Genomic DNA, 19,999 nt, shown 5'->3' with positions numbered 1-19,999 from the left:
ACTTTACAGTCCCAGGGAGTTTAGGAAGACACAGGGCCACACCATTAGACTGAAAGAGAATCGGTTTAACCTTAAGCTGCATAGGGAATTTTTTACTGTCAGGGTGGTAAGGATGTGGAACTCTCTTCCACAATCGGTGGTGTCGACAGGAAGCATGGATAGTTTTACAAGACTCTTCGATGCACTTCTTAGTGAAAACAATATAAGGGGATATGGGAAATCATTTTTCTAAACACACACACACTTACACAGGTTTGACTGGATAGACTGTTGTCTTTATTCAACCTTACCTTGTATGTAACCCTAATATAAACCCTTAATATTAAATCCTAACCCCTTACCCTAACAATAATAATATCCCCTAACCCTAATACTAAACCCTAACCCTAGTAATAACCCCTAACCCTAATTCTTAAACTTAACTCCTAACCAACCAAAAAAAAAAAGAGTAAATAAATACATAATAATGAATAAAAAAAAATGAACCCTAAACCTTTAACCCATTACAAAAAAAATTAAAACAATTTATCAATAAATAATAAATAAAAGCAGATGAAAAAGTTGAAAAAACATAGCTACAAATTATGAAACAGATTATATTTTTCTCTAATGGCTAATTAAACAACACCAAAGCTCAAAAACGCTTTAAAAACGCTGTACAAAAACATGCATACAAACACTCTAAAAACACCCAAAAACACGATGCTCAGGTGTGAATGCAGCCCAACGTGCAAATCTGAAAGGGGTTGTAAAGGTAAACATTTTTTCACCTTAATGCATTCTATGCATTAAGATGAAAAAACATCCGACAGTGCCAGCCCCCCCAGCCCCCCTGTTTTACTTACCTGACCCCTCGAAAGTCCCGCGCTTGCCCCTGACATCCTCCTCGCCTCTCAGCCTGGCCGTTGATTGGCTGGAGTGGATGGATTGAAAGCAGCACAGCCATTGGCTCGCGCTGCTGTCAATCACATCCAATGACGTGGCACGCTGGGGGGCAGGGCCGAGTGATACAGTGAGCCGCTATAGCCGTTGGCTGTATCACGGGAGCGTGCCGGCAAGTGCTTCTCACCATGTGAGGGAACTCGCATGAATGTGAGAAGCACTTGCGGGGGGAAGCAGAGACAGCTGCCGAGGGACCCCAGAAGACCAGGTTCGGGGCTACTCTGTGCAAAACGAGCTGCACAGTGGAGGTAAGTATAACATGTTTGTAATATTTTGTAAAATTCTCTTTACAACCCCTTTAAGGATTTCCTGCAGTTGAAAGCTTTGGCCTTCACCCATCTCCACACATCACTATGATAGACAGATTCACTGGCCCACTGTAAAGAATCATAAGCTCATACTTCGTGTAGTAACAACCCTTTGCGATTCACAGCTTTTCACAAGGAATGTGGGCATGTTCCAGGTACCTAAGGGAGCTTGATTTCAATATCTCCTGCCTGTTGAGAGTTTTCAAAATGCTGACAGAATAACATTGAGTATAGGGTTCACTTTATTTAAAAAAGAACCAAATGGCGATGAAATAAACAAGCCAAGAGGCATGTATAAGATCTCAGAACCCCAATTCTTTATTAACCACAGCTTGCTCACAATGACATACAGGAAATAGCACTAATGAAGAGTAGAATATGCAGGCAGCAATTTCAATGGGGCAAGAAACAGTTTCAAAATCGCAACTATGTTTGACACTGCGGCTGTTAGGCAATTCCACACTTGGCACGTGCACCCTGTCTAATGATCCCTGTAGATTTACTGGTTACATATTCAGGTTATTTTTTGCTTATAAAGGTAACCCTCATACTGCTGAGAAAAAGGCAAGTTTCTCCTGGTAGAACGAGTAATCTTACAGGTTTCACACAGAGGTATTGTTAAGAGCATGTGTTATGTCGTACAAAGAAAACCTTTAATGGCAACAGACGTCATTGACGTGTTCCCTATGACAGATTTCAGGGAGCTATTGCTAGGAGAACAAGACCCATTTGTTTGCATATTAGAGGGCCCCTATGCATCATTGTTGTTTCATCTTATTTGCTATCTCTACTGGTGTTTTTGCTAAAGTTATTGTGTTAAAATCAAAACCCTATTTGCCTCTTGGCTGCACTTCACTTGATAACTAAACAATGCTAATGGGCCTTATGACCGAGGATGTCTGAAGGAGCCTAGCTATCCATGGCAACCAATCAGAGCTTCCAATTAGTTTTTTTCTTGTGGCACTTGGGACTTTATAAAGGGAATATCTGAGTGGTCGTTATAAAATGAAAAAAAAACAAAGGCTCTTCATTTAGACTTTGAACATGAAGCCCAAGTGATGCCTATTGTCCAGGTGCTACAAATTGTATAAATGAATGGAATAGCAGTTTAGCCCACACTGGAAACTACTGTAACGATGTACCATGACTCACAAGGAAAAGAGATTTTCATTGTTTTTCTGACATAAAGAATCTGTCTGGACACTGACATTTAGTAACATCATTGTACTCAGGATAGAAAGACTGAATTAACAAAGTGGAAAGCTTACAAAATATGTGCTATGGCTTAGTGATAGCTGGCCTTCCTACCACCACTAACCTCATCAGTACTTATACGTAAATTACTTTCCAAAGAAAAACAGCAGGAAATGAGATTATTAGATTGGACATGAAATTCTGGAAGGATTCTGCAAACTTGATTCAGAAGAAACAGACAACACCTAAAGCCTGTTACAGGACATGTAAGATTATGAAATAACTTGCATAATGCAATACTTGTAATTTTTTAACAAAAATGTAAATATTTACAAAATAAGACCCACTTTTTTTAATTTTTTTTTTTTTCATAACATGAAGCAAATCATTCTGCAAAGAGACCACACTTTTGAAGTATTTTTTTTTTTTTTTTTTCGTTTTTTCATAATGAGTTCTTGTTGTTGGTTTTCTTCTTTATTTGTGATGTCAAACATTTTCCATATCGTTATCGCATGATCCGTAAATATAGGCAAATAGGAGACTAGTCGTCATCTGTGTTCAGCCAGATAATTCTTCCTGGATCTCCTTGTTCTTGCGGACCACAGCAGCATGCCTCTCCTGAAAGACAACACACATAGATGGTTGGTGAAGGTTGAGAACATTTCAAGGACACTGCATTAACGTTCCTAAAATATAAATTATATCTGTTGTGCGACAAAAAATCTGTGCTGAAATTTGACATTAGAAGAATGAAAATAAGAACCAGACTGGGTGATAAGCAATATTGTTCTCATATCAGACACTTTGATAATTGAGGGAGGTTAAGGATAGCTATATAAAAGGGACATGGGGACACGAGGACCCTGGGACATGACTCTGGCCTAGACAATTCCAGAGAGCCTAGCAAAAAAAAAAAATGGGCAAAAACACTAGATAAAAGAAACATGACCTAATGGGAAGCACCTAATCAATGTTGTAATGCCAGGATTTGCAGAACACAAAGAAAATGCCAGCATGGACCTCACTTTCAATATAATGACATCTGTGGATATACTAGGATATCTTTATATATACTTTCTGCTTTTGGTGCTTTATGTTGTTGTACATTACTGTATGTATTATTTCTAATATTACGAGTTTCAAGCTCTTATTATTGGCACAAAACAACTGTTTATGGTAACCCTAAGCAAGTCACGTGGTTTGTGATGCACGTCGGGAGGAGCCTGGTCATGTCACTTCTGGACGCGGCCTAGAGCGGAAGTTCAGCTGAGAGTAATCCTTTGGACTTTTCTGTGCTTTATGACAGTGGTCATCAACCCTGTCCTCGGGGCCCACTAACAGGCCAGGTTTTATGTATTACCTTGGGGAGATGCAGACTAGAATTCTGCAATTACTGAGCAGAAAATGATAACACCTGTGATGTATTTCAGTTATCTTGCAAACCTGGCCTGTTAGTAGGCCCTGAGGACAGGGTTGATGACCACTGCTTTATGACACTCATTTAGGAGTGTTGTTTACATGTGAGTATTTTCTATAACTTTTTAATAAATAGTTTTATGGAAATTCTATACTATGTAGATTTTTATATACATATAATGGTGGACAGAGAAAAGGAGATTTGGATAAAGAGTGTAATGGAAATTTGTAGGTTCTGTATATAATTGTATTCTATTTTATATGTATTGTACGATGCCCTCACTGTGCACACGGCACTAACAATGTTTTCAGTACATGTTTTGCATTCTTTCAAGTCCTGATTAGAATTAGCCTGCCTATGTAACACACCTTGTTACCATAAACGTTCAATTGTAATATTAATGTGATACCTACGTAATCATGTGTATAAAAGCCTTCAAATGCGTCATAATAAAGGAGAACGGTTATTTGGAAAGATGCTGAGCGTATCTTTTGTGTCTGTTCCCTACCGCAGTAGTCATTAATTTGGAACCACTAATCAATATGAGTATAGGAGTTGCCTATCATCAAAATATCCATTTCAAGAGTGACACCCTGTGGAGGAAGATTGATTAACTGATTTCACAGTTTGACCTACACCAGGGATAGGCAATTAGCGGACCTCCAGCTGTTGCAAAACTACAAGTCCCATCATGCCTCTGCCTCTGGGTATCATGCTTGAGGCTGTCAGAGTCTTGTTATGCCTCATGGGACTTGTAGTTCTGCAACAGCTGGCGGTCCGCTAATTGCATATCCCTGACCTACACTATATTGCCAAGAATATTGGGTTGCCTGCCTTTACACGCACAGGGATTTTAATGGCATCCCAGTCTTAGTCTGTAGGGTTCAATATTGAGTTGGCACACCTTTTGCAGCTATAACAGCTTCAACTCTTCTGGGAAAGCTGTCCACAAGGTTTAGGAGTGTGTCTATGTGAATGTTTGGCCATTCATCCAGAAGCACATTTGTCAGGTCAGGCACTAATGTTGGACGAGAAGGCCTGGCTCACTGTTTTCTGCTCTAATTCATCCCAAAGGTGTTCTATCAGGTTGAGGTCAGGACTCTGTGCAGGCCAGTATCCGATACTTTTGACGATCTAGATCTAGTTTATATGAAAGTTTGGGTCTATACTTGAGGTGAGCTGCTATATTGCACAGTAGTGGAGCATGGTTTCTTTTGAAGTAGACTCACTAACAATCAGGAATTACCTGTTTGCACTTATATAGACATTGGAGTGGTGGAGCACGGTGGAGTCACTACACAAGGAACTTTCTAATTGCACTTATATTTTTTGAATTTCATGACATATTTAAATCTTGCTTTGTGAATTATATATATGTTTCTAGCTTGCGGCACTGGAGGTTAGGATCACCGCCCAGTACGGCACATTAATCTGTGTGGTAATTTAATTTAGTTTTTTGCTATTTGTTATTTTTTGCATTTATAGCACTTTGTGTACACTTCCGCAGCACTTTGTGGGATCACTACCCTGTAGGGTAGGGGCAGGCAATCTTTCGAGCACAGTGTGCTGAAAAATGTTTTCAAAGAAACTGAGTGCTGATTTTATAACAAAAAAGTCAACGTCACACTCTCAATCATGAAACTAATTTTTTATAAAGTAAATGCTGTAAACTACTTTAGTAGTGAGAAACTGACATTCTGCAATCTCACGCCTCAGATCAGCCTCAAATCCTGCAACTCCACACTTCAGATCACTGTCTCCCCTGCAAATCTGTTTCACCACTGTACTCCCCTGCTCATCTACCCCACCACTGTACCCCCCTGCTCATCTGCCCCACCACTGTACCCCCCTGCTCATCTGCCCCACCACTCTAACCCCCTGCATATCTGTCCTACCACTGTACTACCCTGCACATCTGCCCCACCACTGTACCTCCCTGCTCATCTGCCCCACCAATGTACCTCCCTGCTCATCTAACCCACCACTGTACCTCCTTGCTCATCTGCCACACCACTGTACCCCCTGCTCATCTTTCCTACCACTGTAACCCCCTGCACATCTGCCCCACCACTATATTACCCTGCACATCTGCCCCACCTCTGTACCCCCCTGTTCATCTGTCTCACCACTGTAACCCCCTGTACATCTGCCCCACCACTGTACCTCCATGCACATCCTCTCCACCACTGAACCATCTTCTCATCTGTCCGAACACATAACTTATCTGCCATACCACTGTAACCCCCTTTCTCTTCTGCCCCACGAGACTGTACCTTCTGCACATCTGTCCCACCTCTGTTTGCCCTGCTCTTCTGCCCCACCACTGTAACCCCCTGCTCGTGTGTTCCACCAATGTACCTCCTTTCTCCTCTGCACATCTGCCCCACCTCTGTACCCTCTGTTCCTCTACCCCTCCATTGTAACCCCCTGCTCATTTGTCCCAACAATTTACCTCCTTTTTTCTCTGGCCCAACACTGAACCCCCCGCTCATCTGTCATACCACTGTAACCCCCTGCTCATCTGCGCCATCACTGTACCCCCTGCTTTTCTGTCTCAGCGCTGAACCCCCTTCTCATCCCTCCTACCACCGTACCTCCATCACATCTGCCCCACCACTGTACCCCTTTGCTCTTCTGTCCCACCACTGTAACCCCCCTGCTCATCTGCCCCACCACCGTATCCCCATGCACTTCTATCTCACTACTGAATCACCTTCTCATCTGTCCTAACACTGAACCCATCTGCTCATCTGCCGCACCACTGTAACCCACTTTCTCATCTGCCCCACCAATGTACCTCCTGCACATCTGTCTTACCTCTGTACCCCCTGCTCTCCTGCCCCACCACTGTAACCCCCTGCTCATCTGCCCCACCAATATACCTCCTTTCACATCTGCCCCACTGCTTTACCCCCTTGCTTTTATGCCCCAACACTGAACCCCCCTGCTCATCTGGCCCATCACTGTACCCCCCAGCTCTTCTGTCCCACTGCTGAACCCCCTTCTCATCTCTTCCACCACTGTACCTCCTTCACATCTGCACCACCGCTGTACCCTCCTGCTCTTCTGTTCCTCCTCTGAACCCCTCCTGCTAATTTTTCCCATTTTCTGGTAAAAGGAAGCAGAGATGAGACACATCTACCTCTCCAGGCACACTCATCCTGCTGATCCACCTCTCGCATCCAGCCCCCGTGCTTGTATGTGATGTATGTGATGTATGTGATGTCATATACAAGCATTTGGAATGGATGCACAATGATGAGCTCAGGTCAGGGGCATTTTCTGAAAGCTCTAGGCCTATGTGCAGGATCATAAGTTGGGCCCCCACAGCTGAGAAAAAGTGGTTGGGTGTGATTTTCATTGCGCTGAATACTGGCTGTGACTTAAAGGGACACAGAGTGCCGGGGTTCAATAGTAAGTGATGCAAAGGTTCAGGAATACTTTCAACAAAGTTCCCAGAAGCTTAACACTAATTCCACAAACTGTCACCGGATTGTGGTTTTTCTCAATCACAGTGAAATCCCTTCTTTCTGAGATTGGTAGTGGCAACCAAACAAGTCATCTTCCTCCAGATGGTGGACGGGGCAAGCGGGATTGTTATTGGCCTTAGTAGTAGCCAAGACAATCCTCCTTCTGAAAACAGGGACCCCCTAGCAGAACTGCACCCAATCTCTTCCCATCAGAAAAGGTGATGATCGCAGCTACAGCAAAGTTAGAGAACCAATGTTTCCCATCTATTACAATGTATGGGGGCATAGTGCCTCCCCCCTCTCACTGACACTTCCCTGCGCTGCTCTACTGATGGGGAGGGAGTCGAGTGCCAGCAAAAGAAGCCCTGAGTGCCACTGGCGGCACCAGTGCCAGGGGTTGCCTACCCCTGCTGTAGGGCATCACAGTGTTGCTTTTATTTATTTATAGTTTAGAGTTTCACTCATTTGTTTATGTTAGTTGAATTGAGCGCTATACTTCACACAAATAATTATCACATATGGCGACTCATTTTGGCAGCTCTTTCTTGTATATTTATATAAAACTGGGTAGCACATAAGTGTTCTTTGTACTTTTTCAATTATATAAAATCATAGTGCCAAAAAATGTTTAAAGTTTGAGAAATTATTACATATAATACAAATAAATGTTGTTTTTTTTCTTGTTATGAGCAATTCACTACATTCTGCCAGAGGTTTTGCTGTGTTTTTGGATTCAAAACACATGTTCTCCTCTTCTTAGATAAGTAAATTTCATTTAAGCAATGACTTTTTGTAATGTTCAGAAACATATTCATACACAACCACAATTTGTGTGACAGCTAGGGAACTAACATTCTCAATAGGAGGGATCAGCAACGGTAGTTTACATAATAATCTCACTATACGTGTATTTTACAGAGTCAGCTGACCCAAAACTGATATAACATTTTTTGGTACTTGCTTGAGTTAACCAGTGGCTAAGTAGTTAGCACTTCTGCCTACCAGCACTATGGTCGTCGGTTCAAATTTCAAACCACAGTACTACCTGCCTAGAGTCTGCATGTTGTCCCTGTGCCTATGATGGTTTCCTCCAGGTACTCCAGTCTCCCACACTCCAAAGACATGCTAGTAGATTGATTAGCTTCTGTATAAATTGGACCTAGTATGTATGCATGTGAGTTAGCAACCTTAGATCGTAAGCTCCTTGAGGGCAGAAAGTGATGTAAATGTACAATATACTGTATATGTGTAAAGTGTTGTGTAAATTGACGGTGCTATATAAGTACCTGCAATAAATAATTAAACCCCCTTGGTAAGGTAACTTTGAGTTTTAGGGTCTACACATCTCCTCTTGCCCAAGCTAGCATACAAATTCAAAACCAATAAAGAAATAAGCTGGATTGTGAACATCATATTCATTACAAAAAAATGCCACAGCTAACAGAGAAGCTAAGGGTTTGGCAATATCTTTTCAATTTATCCTCTTCCCTATCCAGTTTTTCATAAAGGAAACAACTAAGAAGGTGAACTTGGCACCGCAAGACCTGGTAAAAAAATATGTATACATTTTGGCAACATTGGCTTTACCTTTTCTTGAAGACGTTCCAAGAGGGAAGCTAGGTAGGCCTCACGGTTTTCTTTAATTTGTTCCATTTTCAGGATCAATTTTTCCTCAGCCATTTTACTAAAATTATTGTTTTCTTCCAAAGCCTTTTGGAGAACTTCCCTTTCATGCTCTCGTTTTTCTGCCAGTTGCTTCAAGATCTGGGCTTCCTGAGACTTTAAACAAAATTGGATTTTGAGAAATAAAGCATTAATCATTGTATGAAATTAAAACACCTGTTTTCTACAAAAAATGTATGCAGTTCAAATATATCTATCTATCTATCTATATATATATATATACACACACACACATACACACACATACACACACTATTGGGACACCCCTCCACATCATTGGATTCAGGTGTTCCAATCACCTCCATGGCCAAAGGTGTATACAATCAAGCACCTAGGCATGCAGACTGCTTCTAAAAACATTTGTGAAAGAATGGGTCACACTCAGGAGCTCAGTGAATTAAAGTGTGGTACTGTGATAGGTTGCCACCTGTGCAATTAGTCGATCTGTGAAATGTTCTTTCTACTAAATATTCCACTGTCGACTGTTATGCCGCGTACACACCACTGGACTTTCCAGCAGACTAGGTCCGACGGACTTTGCGACGGACTTCCTGACGGACTTCCGAACGAGCGGACTTGCCCACACATGACTGGACTTTCTTTCTGACTTTCTTCCCGACGGTCTTTCGATGGAGTTACGGCTGAATTTCAAATGAATGGACTTACCCACACACGGATTAAAGTCCGTTCATTTTGAACATAATGAATTACGACGGTATTAGAAAAGGAAGTCAATCTCGCCGGTTTTATCGGCGAGATTGATACCTTGCGAGCCCTGTTGCCTGGTATGGATTTTAAGCCCCTACGCCAAAAAAAACGGCATGGGGGTGCCCCCAAAATCCATGCCAGACCCTTTTTCAAGCACATAGCCTGGCCGGTCAGGAAATGGGGTGGGGGCAAGCGAGCACCCCCTCTCCTGAGCCATACCAGGCTGCATGCCCTCAACATGGGGGGTGGGTGCTTTGGGAAAGGGGGGGCCCTGCGGGCCCCTCCACCCCAAAGCACCTTGTCCCCATGTTGGTGAGGACAAGGGCCTTTTACCGACAACCCTGGCCATTAGTTGTCGGGGTCTGCGGGCTTATCGGAATCGGGGAGTCCCCTTTAATAAGGGGGCCCCCAAATCCCGGCCCCCCACCCTATGTGAATGTGAATAAGAAAAAGTGTCAATAAAAAAACACACTAGACAGGTTTTTAAAGTAATTTATTAGGCAGCTCTGGGGGTCTCTTCTGACTTCTCTGCGCTTTCCAGTTCTTCTCCCGATCTCCGATTCTTCTCCCGGGCTCCTCCACTATCTTCTGCTCTTTTGCAGCTCTTTTTCTAGTGGTGGCCAGGTTTTCTCCTTCTTCGTCATCTTCTTCTTCCTTCTTCTGTTCTTCCAATGTTGACACAACACTCTCTACCACTGTAATGCTGTGGACATGGTGCACAATGACTTATATAGGCATGGGGTGGGGTCACCGGGTAATATCACCCGGTGACCCCACCCTTATGACGGCACAGTACCAGCATGCCCCGGGACCCCGCCCCTTATGACGTCACCGCCCGGGGCATGCTGAGATTGTGCTGTCATAAGGGGCTGGGTCACCGGGTGAAAGAAGAAGACCCCCGGAGCTGCCTAATAAATTACTTTAAAAACCTGTTTAGTGTGTTTTTTTATTGACACTTTTTCCTCCAGGTGAATGGATAGGGGTACGATGTACCCCATACTTATTCACATAGGGTGAGGGGCCAGGATCTGGGGGCCCCCTTATTAAAGGGGGCTCCCGGATTCCGATAAGCCCCCCCGCCTGCAGACCCCGACAACCAACGGCCAGGGTTGTCGGGAAGTGGCCCTTGTCCTCATCAACATGGGGACTATTCCAGCGAGATGTACAGTACCCTGCAGCCGAGAACCAGATAGGATCGCACTGGAAACATTCTTGTGGGCAGGTGCTGTAGCTGCCCTTGTGTCGTATTTGGTCCATCCAGCATACAGACGAACGTGTTTCCCGCTAGTAAAGAAGTCTGGCTGAGTATCTGACTGGAAAATTTAAAACATGTTCTATTTCTAAAGTCCGTCGGATTTTTGCCAAGCAAAGGTCCGATGGAGCCCACACATGATCAAATTGTCCGGTGGATTAGAGTTGAAGCTGTTATAAACAAACAAAGGGCGGGGCCAACTCAATATTGAACCCTACAGACTAAGACTGGGATGCTATTAAAGTTCATGTGCATGAAAAAGCAGGCGACTCAATACTTTTCTAAGAAACATTCCTTTCCACATATTTGCAGCATCTTTTCCAGGCTAAAGCCAACACAGCGGGGCTTCCAGGTATCGGTGAACATGTAACCTTCCCACATTGGATGAGAGGGTGTGGTGGAATTGGGGCAGAGACACCATCCACCCAGCTATGCTCCAACATCATTCAAAATCTTACCTAGGGTGGTTAGGGAGGCAGTGAAGTAATGTGGATTGGTGATTATACCTTTCTTGGTGTCTGGGTTATTAGAAGGCACTGGCACTTTGCCCTGAATGGGCAAAGTGATATTGCCTTTATAAGTACAGAAAAAGAACAACCACACTCGATATCTACACTCATAAATATCTGTTTAGTGGTAGAAGTTGGTTATGCTGGAAACTTGTGTAAGAATCCTAAATATTACACACAGTGTATATTTACGAAACTGTTAGCTTTGGCCCCATTCACACCTGAGCGTTTTGTAGCTTGAAGCCTGAAGCTAAAAAACGCTGGGAGGGGAAAAAATCAATTATTCTCTATGGAGATGGTTCACATCTCCACTCCAAAATACCTGAAGCTAGAAGTTCCAAAAAGCCTAAAGCTCAAAGTTTTTTTATGCAGATTAAAGGCGTTTTTCTGCTTTTTACATTGGTGACCTTTTGACCTGTACAGTGATAAAATTGTGCGATTTTCTGCCTGAAAAAACTACGCTCAGGTGTGAATGGGGCCTTAGGGTGGCCATGGACATAAGAAGCCAATCATACATGCAGGCTGCTTGGTTTCACAAGAGATGGTAACCTGTGCTGATATAGGATAGTGGCTACTTAATAGAGAGCATACCTTGGTGAGGGCCAGTGTTTACCCAAGAAAAGGTGATCTGCCTGGTGGGAATTAGCAGCTGCATAATGGAAGTATGCATTGATAGGTGCCAGTAGTTGCACAAAGGAGGGTGGAGTGTTTCTTTTTCTGCTGGGGGTCAGTGGCTGCATAACTGACGTATGCTCTAGTGCAGTGGTTCTCAACCTTGGGGCCGGGACCCCCTTCGGGGTCGAATGACGATTTGCCAGGGGTCACCGAATCCTGGACTGTTCCTGAAGTCTGCGCTGCTCTCCCAGCCTTTTTGCGGCCGCCTAGCAGGGCTGTCCCTGAAGCCCATGGCCACCCAGCTGGGCTGTTCCTGGAGCCCACTCAGCCTCTTTGTGGCACCCATTCAGTTCACGACATGGCTGGGAGTCAGAGACTAGAAGTCAGCTGACTGGTGAGGAATGCAAAGGGGGAGGGGCTGGAGGAGACCCTACCTCCTGATTTCGGCATAGGTGTCACTGCTACAAGACACCACAAAGTCAGAGACACAGTGAGTAACACTGCCTGTGATTAGAGTTGCCATTAAAAGTCCCCACTACAGTTCTCAGATCAGCAGATGACCTTGATCAAGAACACCTAAGTTGGATTGACCCCCCCCAGCATTACCACTCATCCCATTCCCCTCCACCAAGGAATAAGAGAAGGAATAAAATAAAGAATACATGGAAGGGAGAGGAAAAGAGGGGGAGGAACAAAGGGGGAGGAATAAGAGAAAGAACATGAAAGACGGCTAGAGAGAAGGGTGGGGAAAAAACAAGAGATTAGGATAGAGAGAGATAAAAGGGAAAGAAAGGAGAACAAAGAGAGTGGTACATCCTAAAATTTACCATAAGGGGTTTTAATACTGTACGAGTGGAAGGGACTCAGGGAGCGCAAATTACTTGTCTTGCCTTGGGCGCTGAAAACCCACGCTACGAAAATTATTTTACTGTTAGGGGTCCCCACAACTTTAAATTTTATTAAGGGGTCATGGCACTAGAAAGGTTGAGAACCACTGCTCTAGTGGGTACCAGAAGTTGCACAAGAGAGAGTGAGTTGTGGAGGTTAGAGGCTGCAAAGGATTGGTCTAAATTGACAAGTGCCAGTGGTTGCAGATCAGTAGCTCAGTAATAGGGGGGGGGGGGGTGGGTGGGCAAGGTTGATTTGCCATAGTTGGGGGTTTGTGACTTAAGACATGCATACATTTTGACTACACTCACATTTTCCTGCAGCATGCTTTGCTCTTCCCCATCACACACTTATGTACTGTCGGTGTTGTCTGTGATAAACTACAAACCGAACAATATTCCTATGGCCAACCAATTGTTTCTCTAGGGAGCAGTCGGCCAAAAGACATCTGACCCAAACGCTTTCCCCAAAACTGGCTAGACTAGAGAAATGCCCCATCATATCTATGGGTTCTATTAGCCCAAGGTCATAGTAAAGAGCACTATTACCCTGTGTGTGCTAGCTCTAAAGATAAACATGGTCCCACTATACTGGAAATTACTGATGTTTTCTTTTAGCCAATAGAATCTCTATAAAATCCCAGGGAACATTAGTTTGCATTACTTGCTAATGAAGAGAGATTAGTTACCTTTCTTCTCTCCTCTGCAGCTTCAAGTTTTGCCTGTATATCTTCTAGTGAAACATCCTTCTTCTTTGGAGAGGCCAAAATCCGGGGAGCCTCGGAGATGGGGGAGGGGGGTTTCAGTATCAGTTCAAATGCCTGGCCAGATGCACGCTTGTTAATCTGTTTCACCTCCATATCTACAATATGACAATTGAATGTGGTTAGAATGATGACTACAGACTACATTCCTATTTTTATTTTGTGATGCATACGCAGGAGTTAAATGATCATTGGCTGCCCAATGGCTAAACAGAAGCGATGTGTGTACCAGAAGAACCAGTGGAGATTATAATTGAAGATGGTGGCGGTGAGGAAAAGAAGCAATGAGAGCAAGGCTTGACTTGTCATCACTGGAGGGGGTACACTATTAGCTAAGTTTGTCATAATGCACAAGTATGCAATTGTATTATGGAAAATGCCTACCCCTTCCAGCTGTTTTTAGTTCCACTTTAAAGCATGCTAATGTGGTCTCTAAACAGTATTATTGAGTGTCATTTTAGCATGCCTTAAAGCGGAGGTTCACACAAAAATAGAACCTTTGCTTTTTGGAACTCTCCCCCCCTCCAGTGTCACATTTGCACCTTTCAGGGGGGTGCAGATACTTGTATAATACAGGTATTTGCACCCAAGCATAGACTCCCACTGGAGTCTATGCCTCTCCCCCCCATCCCCCCGCTGTCTGCTGGGAAACACATGGATCCCAGAGACAGCAGGGACCATTCGGATTGCACAGCACAATTGGGGCATGAGCAGTAGGGAACCGGGAAGTGAAGCCGGAAGGCTTCAGTTCCTGATTTCCTTACCGAAGATGGCAGCGGCAACACCCAAGAGCCGAGCAACAGATCTGTTTCAGGTGCCGACATCGCGGGCGCCCTGGACAGATAAGTGTCCACATTTTAAAAGTCAGCAGCTGCAGTATTTGTAGCTGCTGACTTTAAAAAAAAATTTTTGGCAGACCTCCGCTTTAAGAACTTATTAGCAGAGTTGGAACTTGGTAAAGCAGGATTATTATGTTTGATTGGAAGAGATGTGTCGGCGGGGCTGGGAGTCAGCATTACTAATAGTTTTTTCCATTTGTGATAAAGGTTTTACATGAATACATAAAAGCTGGCCCACAGATTCGCAACAAGTTTACACACCAGAATTTTTATAATTTGGAGTTGATTTACTAAAACTGGAGAGTGCAAAATCTGGTGCAGCTCTGCATATAAACCAAACAGTTTCCATTTTTGTTTTCTCAATCAATCAAACAAGCTGAAGTTAGAAGCTGATTGGCTAACATGCAGAGCTGCACCAGATTTTGCACTCTCCAGTTTTAGTAAATCAAACCCTTTGTCTTTTATGTCTATGTCATGTCATAGGGCCTAAGTAAAGTATCAACTGTGTTATTATAAAATGTACAGTCCTCATCCTACTCACATAAGAGTTACAACTGATGGTTTGCAGAAAAGCTATATAACCTTATTGGCTACAAGTAAAAAGAATAATAACTTTACTGTTACTTTAATGTACTTACCATCATATGTGTATGCATTGAGGTTTCGAGGCTCAGGGTTGAAACAAGAGCAGATCAGGGACAACATGGACAGCTCCTTCATTTTTTCTTTGTAGGCTAGAAAAACAAAAGATGTAACAGTTTCTTTAAAAATTTCCAAATGTAATTTTAACTTCATACAACACATAAAGTGATTGCTAATATATGCATGAGAGCAGGTGCCCTACTGGTGGCAATGCTGAAACCAAAAAGATTAAACACCTAGTCACCTAGTCATGCCGGCACACCCTAATCACCCCATGCACATTAAAATGATCGATCTGTGTGCCAGCGGGAAGATGGGAAAGATCTCTCTCTTACTGGCTCTGCCAAAAAATAAGTGCTTACGCATTTCTCTTTCACTATGCCAGTAGGAAGATCAATGTGCTGAGGCCATATATATGTAGACACATCCGTGTGTCTTTGAGCTTCAGGGTGCACACCCTAATGCAGTGTTTTTCAACTCCTGTCCTCAAGGTGCCCCAACAGGTCATGGCAGTATCCATAGAGAAAATGCAATGTTGTATTTAGATGATTACATGGACTTCAAGGATAGTTACTAAACAACTGCATTGACAAGTGTATTTTTTTTTTTGTATAGCCACTGTGTAAAATATATGACTTGCACACCAGTGTACTATGAAATCCTTTTGGTAGGCCTTGGTGTCTTGATGCACTAGTTGCATACTGCAGTGCAGCACTCTGTGTGTCTCTGGATATATAAGAAATTAAGATGAGTACACCGTATTACTTTATTGCCATCTGCTCTCTCGTTCTAAACCTAAACTGGAATCAAGAGAGGCAGAGGATAGAAAAAAAAATGATGTAGGACTGGATGCCCCTTGGGATCACTTCTTTACACACTTTCTTGTTTTGCTGGTCCTAACCTGTCTGGAATTATTTGGCAGTATATAAAAAAGCTTATAGATGGCTGTAGTTGTGCTGAAGATAGGAAAGAAAATGTGCATGTGATAACCATTTAGGGAAAAACCTCCTTTGCTCGTCCTCCAACAACAATCACAGGCCTACTGTGCCTAAAGGAAAATCTAGTTTGGCAAACTGCTGAAAAAAGATTTTGCTACCAGGTTTTGTTAACTATATATCAAGCTAACATCTATGTTATATGTACATTTTTTTGAGAAACAGCATGATCAAAAGTCAGAATGTACTATTGCCAACTCATTTTATTGTCTTTCTGGGGAATTCTCTGATCATTGCAGGATATGCATAATACAGATTCCGAGCTGCCGCTTCTATAAACATGCCCACTTTCAAGATATGATTTACCTGTTAATAGGAAAGGTTATGGATGTGGTTTGCTATACTGGAGGTCAGTCCTGGGACAAGGTCATCCAGTGCCCAGGGTGAAGATGGCAAACTGTGCCCCCCTGGCACCCAACCAACCAAACCCCACCCACCTATCAGACACCCCAGGACTCTGAAGCCAGTGAACAGTAACAGAGCAGAATAGCAAACCAACAAAAAAGCCAGGAGGGAAGCTTGGTCATGTGACCTATACATATTGCTGATTTTTTATGAATGAGATAAGGTAAGATATGCGTAGCACAGTGATGCATATTAAATAATGGATAGCCATATCCACTTCCCTTTATAAAGAAGCCTCTTAATATGGAAAAGCCTGCTGGCCCCTGCACTAAAAGCTACAAACAAACTGTCTCAAGCAGTTACTGGGGGAAAAAAAAAGAACCCATCACTGGTAAACATGAATGATAAAGGTAATAATAACCTATTGGTCTTCAAAGTGCAGCTACATCATTTCTGATTGCATGTGTTTGAACACCCGCTCCTTCCCTGAATTAACAAATGGCTTAATGTATCTCAGTAGAGTAAAAAGGAAGTCAGCTACCAATTACCACTGCTACCTCTGTTTCAGTGTCCACAGTGGGCACCATGCTACCATTATTATGACAAATGTTTTTGAATAGAAGGGTAAGATCACTGTGTTAGGCCAGCCATTGACATGAGAATATGGCTAAAAGATCACTTCTGTGCCACAATCATGGCATATATATGCATTCTTGAACCAACCAAATGCATCCAGTTATAATGTGTATACAACTGGAAACTCTGATTGTGTACACTATGTATGTGTTAGTTTTTACATTTTTCAAGCAAACTTTAAAACACATCGAGGCTGACTTAATTAAACTGGAGAGTGCACATCTAGTGCAGCTGTGTATGGTAGCCAATCAGCTTCCAGGTTTTATTGTCAAAGCTTAATGTAACAAGCTGAAGTTTGAAGCTGATTGGCTAACATGCAGAGCTGCACCAGATTTTACACTCTCCAGTTTTAGTAAATCCCCCCCATGGGCTTTGGTACACTTAGCTTCTAAAAGCTAGGTCTACAGAGCAGCTTGTAAAGCATTTTACAAGCTTTGGGCAACATTTTTCGAAAATGGATGAAGCCTTGCTAAAAGCCTGATAGAACCTTGTTTAAAGCTTCAACCACCAATACCATTAAGATTTATATTCAGTGCTCCTATGCTAATGCTGAACGATACATTAATGGCTTCAAGAAAACTGATACACTTTCTCTTTGCAGCACAAAGTGAACATTGAACCACATTGAAGGTCTCCTCCATCTTAAAGTGAAACTAAAGGTAATTTTTTTAAATAAAAAAGAGGTCTTAAGTGCTCTGTGAAATTATATTGCACAAAGCAGTCCCTTAACCCTCTTTAGTGATCCCCCACCAGCCCTGTCCACTCATTCTTCTTCTGAGTGAGGTCGCTCTACCGATCTAGGCTGTGTACATCCACAGACACACAGTGTGCTTATAAGTCACGCACCCACTCCCTCCTCACAGGTGATCCTTGCAGGAGCCTGTTGCCACACACACACGATTGGACATCCCACCAACAAAACCATGGATTTTTGTTCGACGGACGTTGGCTCAAACTTGTCTTGCATACACTCGGTCACACAAATGTTGGCCCAAAATTCTGAACGTGAGTGACGTACAATACATACGACGAGCTGAGAAAAATGAAGTTCAATAGCCAGTGTGGCTCCTTCTGCTTGATTCTGAGCATGCTTGAACTTTTGTGCGACGGGCTTGTGTACACACGATTGGACTTTCCAACAACAAAGTTATGTTGGCTGAAATTTGAGAACCTTCTTTGAAACATTTGTTGGTGGAATTTCCGACAGCAAATGTTCCATAGAGCATACACCCAGTCGGACTTTCCGACAACAAGCTCACATCCAACATTTCCCGTCGGAAAATCCGACCGTGTGTGGGCGGCATAAGGCTCCAGCTACTCTCAGTGTCTTCTGTGAATCCAGAGGAGAGCGATGCTGCAGCTGGGAGAGCACTGAATCGGTGTGAGGAGTCAGGTAAGTGTTTACGTATTGGGTGGAGAACAGACACTGGGGTGTTTTTTTACCCTAATGCAGAGAATGCATTAAGTTAAAAAACATTTAGACTTTAGACACTAGTACTGGCCCTATATTACAGATACTCCAGTGCTATCCCTATATTACAGATACTCCAATGCTATCCAAAAAACATTTTATCTGTACTGTGAGTTAAGGTTACAAAATAATCCAACTTGTACTTTGCATAGCAGTGTTGAATATTTCTCTACGGTGTTCGGGCACAGAAACGTGTTGGCTGCTCTGTCTCTCTGCAGCATATTTTGCACTGATGCCATCAATTTACCCTTGCTGTGTACTTGGCAATAGAAGCATACATTTAAAAAAGTTACATTTTCGACAACGCCAATGCTCTTTAGAGATTAACAGGCCAGTAAGTATTTGTTTATTAGCACAGATCCACATCTCAAATGAATAACCTAATCCCTAAATTAAACCCATAAACATAATCTGTCACCTTGACAATTTAGGTCAAGTTTAAAGGTGAGGTTTAGAGGTAATGATAAAATAAAGGGCTAAGCTTAGGGGTTGGGTTCATGTTAATGACAATCTGTCAATTTGCCCATTCAAGGAAAATGGTTCTCTTATTAGAACATTCCCACCTACTAATGCTCATCTTCACTGCCCTCTTTCATCAATCTTTACAAATCGTTACAGAGAATTAAAAACTTGCTCCCTTCTTTCATATGAAATTATTTGGCCATAGCAATTGGTTGCTCAGACCCAAGCACCGCATCCTAAGAGGAAGAGGAGAAGATAGACAAAGATGAAAATCAGTGGTTGGGGATTGTGCTAATACTTGCCATTTTGCCCTGAACATGAGCCCAATCTTCAAATTTTAATCTAACCACTAAACCTCACCTTTAGCCTAATAGATAATTTTATGAATTATTATTGTTACTATACCAGATATATATAGCGCCAACATTTTGCACAATGCTTTACAATATAGAGGTAGACAGTACAGTTACAAAACATGAAAATACAAGAGGGTAAAGAGGGCCTGCTCATAAGTGCTTACAATTTAACAGAATCTATTTTTTTTTACCAAAAGCACACTTAAAGGTTAATGGGTAGGACCTGGGTCATGGTGTGGTGAGCAGCAAGGATTTTTATTGCAGAAGAGGATCTATATAGGTCAGAGATTAGGTCCAAGGTAAAAGTGAGTTACTTCATATTACATTTTCAAGTAAGGTACATTAGGCTTAAGTCATAAAAATCCATGCACCAGGATATAGATTATTTTTCCCAAAAAATTACATATATTTTTATCTGAGCACCAGTGAGGTTTGAAAATTATGTTACATGGCAGAATACAATGATCCTTACCCTTGTGTTAGGCCCCTTTGAGACCTATGGAT

General features: G+C 42.7%; 1 protein-coding gene across 1 annotated transcript in view; it reads right to left on the bottom strand.

Annotated features, from left to right (window-relative positions):
* Positions 1-1,545: 1,545 nt before the first annotated feature.
* Positions 1,546-19,999, bottom strand: part of STMN2 (stathmin 2) — a 58,523-nt gene continuing 40,069 nt past the window's right edge. The window contains exons 2-5 of the mRNA XM_077492918.1: positions 15,227-15,322; positions 13,675-13,847; positions 8,919-9,110; positions 1,546-3,062 (exon numbers count right to left, since the gene is read on the bottom strand). Coding sequence (XP_077349044.1) covers positions 3,003-3,062; positions 8,919-9,110; positions 13,675-13,847; positions 15,227-15,322 — 521 coding nt within the window. The 3' untranslated portion in view covers positions 1,546-3,002. The remainder of the gene's footprint in view (positions 3,063-8,918; positions 9,111-13,674; positions 13,848-15,226; positions 15,323-19,999) is intronic.

Source organism: Lithobates pipiens, unplaced genomic scaffold (genome assembly GCF_037356315.1).
Source record: "Lithobates pipiens isolate NorthernLeopardFrog02 unplaced genomic scaffold, aLitPip1_a1.2 Scaffold_19, whole genome shotgun sequence".
Lineage (NCBI taxonomy): Eukaryota > Metazoa > Chordata > Amphibia > Anura > Ranidae > Lithobates > Lithobates pipiens.
This window is presented reverse-complemented; position numbering and strand designations above follow the sequence as displayed.